Here is a 3789-nt window from a genome sequence, read left to right on the forward strand (position 1 = left end):
GCTCAGGTTTTTTTTGTACCATCAAACCTTAAACTTTTTCCCAAACGCTCTAAACTTTGAAGTTTAGATTTCTTTACGATTACTTATGTTTTGTTCCTTTCCTCGTCTCTTTTCCATCAGAGTTGACCTTGAGGGAGGATTTTCCAGTCAGACGCTCCCTTTGATTGCTACAATCAAATATTTTCTAAATATTTTTGTTTAAGGACTGACTTCTCCAACTATTACCTGACCTTAAACCAGGTGACCTGTGTTTTAATGGGCCTGACCACCTGTCCAGCTGTACGATTAGCTAGGTTTGCTATAAGTAATCAGAGTAAATAGCCAATCAGACTTAAAACCGTCACGTGGAAATGCCAGATGGATCGTTTCCATACGATTTTGGCAGAATTTTTTGGGGGGGATGATGGGTTATAGTGACCGTCCACCAGTAGATGCTGCATATGCGTGATTGGCTGGAATCTAGTTAGCATCAGTCGTTAACTCCGTCTCCTGGACAGAACTTATGTCTGGATTAAACTGGATGTTTAATGGTTTAGACTAACAGTACAGACCTCTAGTTCACATGGAAGGTCTATGGATGACGGCCTTGGATTGGTCTAGCGCAGGCATCCCCAAAGTCGGTCCTCGAGGGCCGCTGTCCTGTAGGTTTTAGAGGTTTCCCTGCTCCAACACAGCTGATTTTAATTGAAAGCTGATTAACAGGCTGTTGCTCAAGTTCAACTATCATAATCAGCTGTGCTAAAGCAGAGAAACCTCTAAAACCTGCAGGACTGCGGCCCTCGAGGACCGACTTTGGGGATGCCTGGTCTAGCGGCACGAATCGAATGTCAGGAGCAGGAAGTCTTGCAGTATTTCTCGGGTCTGTATCAACGCGTTATGAGCGTGCCGTTTTCATTGGACGCAGAAATTGGGGAAACTGAACTATTGCAGTTGGACGCTGAGTATCAACAATCAGAGAAGCTGATCCAGCAGCTGTCTGGGAGAGAGATACTACTGTCAGGTTTATTCCATGATGATTATAAAGTGTGTGCATATGGAACATTGGAGAAATAAGACGCTTCACTCTGTTTACTGCAACGGTGGTAGAAAACTGCTGATGTTTGTTCAAGGCTAATCACAGTTATCAGGAGACCACTCTGTTCTGTGATTCAATCAGAGGAGCATTCTGTCCTGTGACCTGATCAATCGCCTTGTCAGAAGAACACACTGTTCTGTAACCCACCCCATGTGTTATGATCTGCTAATAAAAAGGCTCCGCCAAAGAAAACCAACAAAAAACAAAAGGAACCGAAACGAACCCCCCCCCTCCGCAAAAACCGGTAAAAAATCCCTCTTCTGTGTGGACTCAGTTTCTCTTTTTTGAACGTAACAACTACATGCAGGCGATGGTCTCTGCAGGCATCACATAGCTGTCAATGGGAATAACCAGCACTGTTCCTGCTGTTATGCAGAGCTCTGCCGCTGTCACCGACTCAACTGAAACATTTTTGAGCTCCTTTTTTTTCTCCTTATCAAAGCAATTAAAGCCAAGCTGCCCTCCGGAATCCAAGGAGGAGAACAGAGCAGCTCCACGTCCAAGTTTACTAACGACGCCTTTTTACGCTCAAATCGTTTTTGGTTTTAACGCAAGATTATAATTAATCTGCTTAGTTCGCTTTTCTAGATGAAACTACAGCAAACAAAAATCAGCGCTTCCGTCTTTCTTTTGTGTTTCTGCCCAAAACCCCCCAATCAGAGGCAGGATGCTGCACCCACTGAGCCTGGTTCTGGTTCCTCCCCACTGTCGCTGCATGCTTGGTTTGAGGGACTGCTTTAGACGACACAGTGCAGCCGAACACATTCTCATCCAGGAGGCGAGACCGGATGCAGATTCCTTGGATGGAAAACTTAAGTAGGGATGTGAAGTGGTGAAAATCTGGCGATACGATACGCATCACAGTACACGCGTCACCGTGTGATTTCTATCATAAGAAGTTCTGGAAAACCTCCCTGGATCTAACAGCAGGTGGTGGAGCAGCTGAATAACAGAGTCCTGCTGCGCTGATATTTAAGAGAGACGATAAACGGATGTTAACCTGTAAATATTAAAGGCAGCGCTGTAGAGAACCGGCTCACCGTGGGGCCCTTGGCATCCATAAGATCGCACCACAGGCAGCGATCAGCGGCTAACATGGCCTCAGTAAAGGTTCCCCGATTAACGGTTTGTACTAAAACTAAAATCACGAATAAAATTAAAACTGTAGATAAATTAGTTGATTGATTAACTGAAATATTTACATTTAAGGTTGATTAGGAATCCACGCCATCATGTGATGAATTAACACCTTATCTGACAGAATCAATTGCTTTCAACCAATCTGGATGATCTGACTGGATCATCTCTGTGCAGTTCTATGTGGATTAGCTCTACGTAAACAACTAGTTTAGGTTCTGTAGGAAACTAGCATTCCCTGCTTTTAGCTGCCTTTGCTGCTTCAATCTCTGCTAACTCAGATGTTTTCTCCTTTAAACTCGTCTCTCAATCAAAACAGCAGAAAAGTTGGTTTGGAAAAATAAACTAAAAAGATTAATGGTAACATAAACGATCACTTTAAAGAGGAAAACGGCAATGTGCAAATTCTGAGCAGCACAAAGTGTCAGAGAAGCTTCAGCATAAAGTAAAGAAATAAATCTGAGATGATAAACTGTTTGTGCAGGAAGTTAAACAGCTTAACGGTCTAAAATAAGTCAGAGTTCTAATCCAATCATGTTCAAGAACTTTAAAGATCATTTGTTGGGTTAAGGAAACACTGTGCAACCTTTGACCACTAGGGGGCGCTAGCCTTGTTACCTCAATGTTTAGCAAAGCTTTGTCTCTAAATGAGCCAGTCTGTTCTGGTTCTGGTTTCAGACCGGTTTGGACCGGTTCCTGCTAAAGACGAGGAAACATTCAGCCTCTGGATGAAAGCTATGGCGTCACATTTATTTCAAAAAACGCTTATGTTAAATTACACATGGTTTATCTACCACCGCACAACAAAATCACAAATGAGCAGGAAACTGCCACACCGTCTCCGCGCGCGGCGGCTCCTCCCACGCATGCACCATTTTCTATCCCGCGGTCACGCTGCAAGTTTTGCTAAGTTGGGCGGAGACAAACATCTTCTGTAAGCCTCCTCCTGATTGGGCCTTGCAGACACGATCAAGTAGTGTCAGGAAGCCCATGAACGACGCTAACCACTGACCACACGTAGCGCAAACGTTACCCGCCTCCAGCCGTCGTCTTCCCTTATGGATGACGAGCTGTCAGTCAAAGGCTTCCTGACACTACTTCCCGTGTGATCGTGCCTGCAAGGCCCGAGCGCCATCCCGAGAGGGAGGAGCAAGCGCGCGCGGAGAACGATTTTCTCAGCAGTTTCTCACAAATGTGTGATTTTAGTTGTAGATAAAAAATTCGCAAAAGTAGTTTAACATACAAGCCAGTACGTTTATTTTGCTCGCAGGCATTTTTGAACCAAATGTGACGCCATAGTATTCCTCCATCAGAGCTAACAGCTGTTAGCATAGCTAGCTCTGGTGTTACAGACTGCTCTGGGTCACATGACCCAATCAAAGGAGAGCAGCTCAGAGGAGCAGGAGGTGAAGGATCAGTCTCAGGTCAATGCTGGGGTCAAAGGTCATAGAGAAAATAGCATTACAGAGATATTAAAATGGCTTCCTCACTCTGATCTGGGAAGAAGCTTATTTTTGTCTTTTATAAGCTGTAAAGGATAAATGATCATTTATTGCCATGTGATTGTAGTCATACCA

At 44.3% G+C, this 3789-nt stretch overlaps 1 protein-coding gene across 1 annotated transcript in view; it reads right to left on the reverse strand.

Moving 5' to 3' along the window:
* Positions 1-3347, reverse strand: part of LOC107103811 (complement component C1q receptor-like) — a 15034-nt gene extending 11687 nt beyond the window's left edge. The window contains exon 1 of the mRNA XM_015403641.1: positions 3246-3347. Coding sequence (XP_015259127.1) covers positions 3246-3347 — 102 coding nt within the window. The remainder of the gene's footprint in view (positions 1-3245) is intronic.
* Positions 3348-3789: the final 442 nt, after the last annotated feature.

This window comes from Cyprinodon variegatus, unplaced genomic scaffold (genome assembly GCF_000732505.1).
Source record: "Cyprinodon variegatus isolate N-32 unplaced genomic scaffold, C_variegatus-1.0 Scaffold1533, whole genome shotgun sequence".
In the NCBI taxonomy this organism is placed as follows: domain Eukaryota; kingdom Metazoa; phylum Chordata; class Actinopteri; order Cyprinodontiformes; family Cyprinodontidae; genus Cyprinodon; species Cyprinodon variegatus.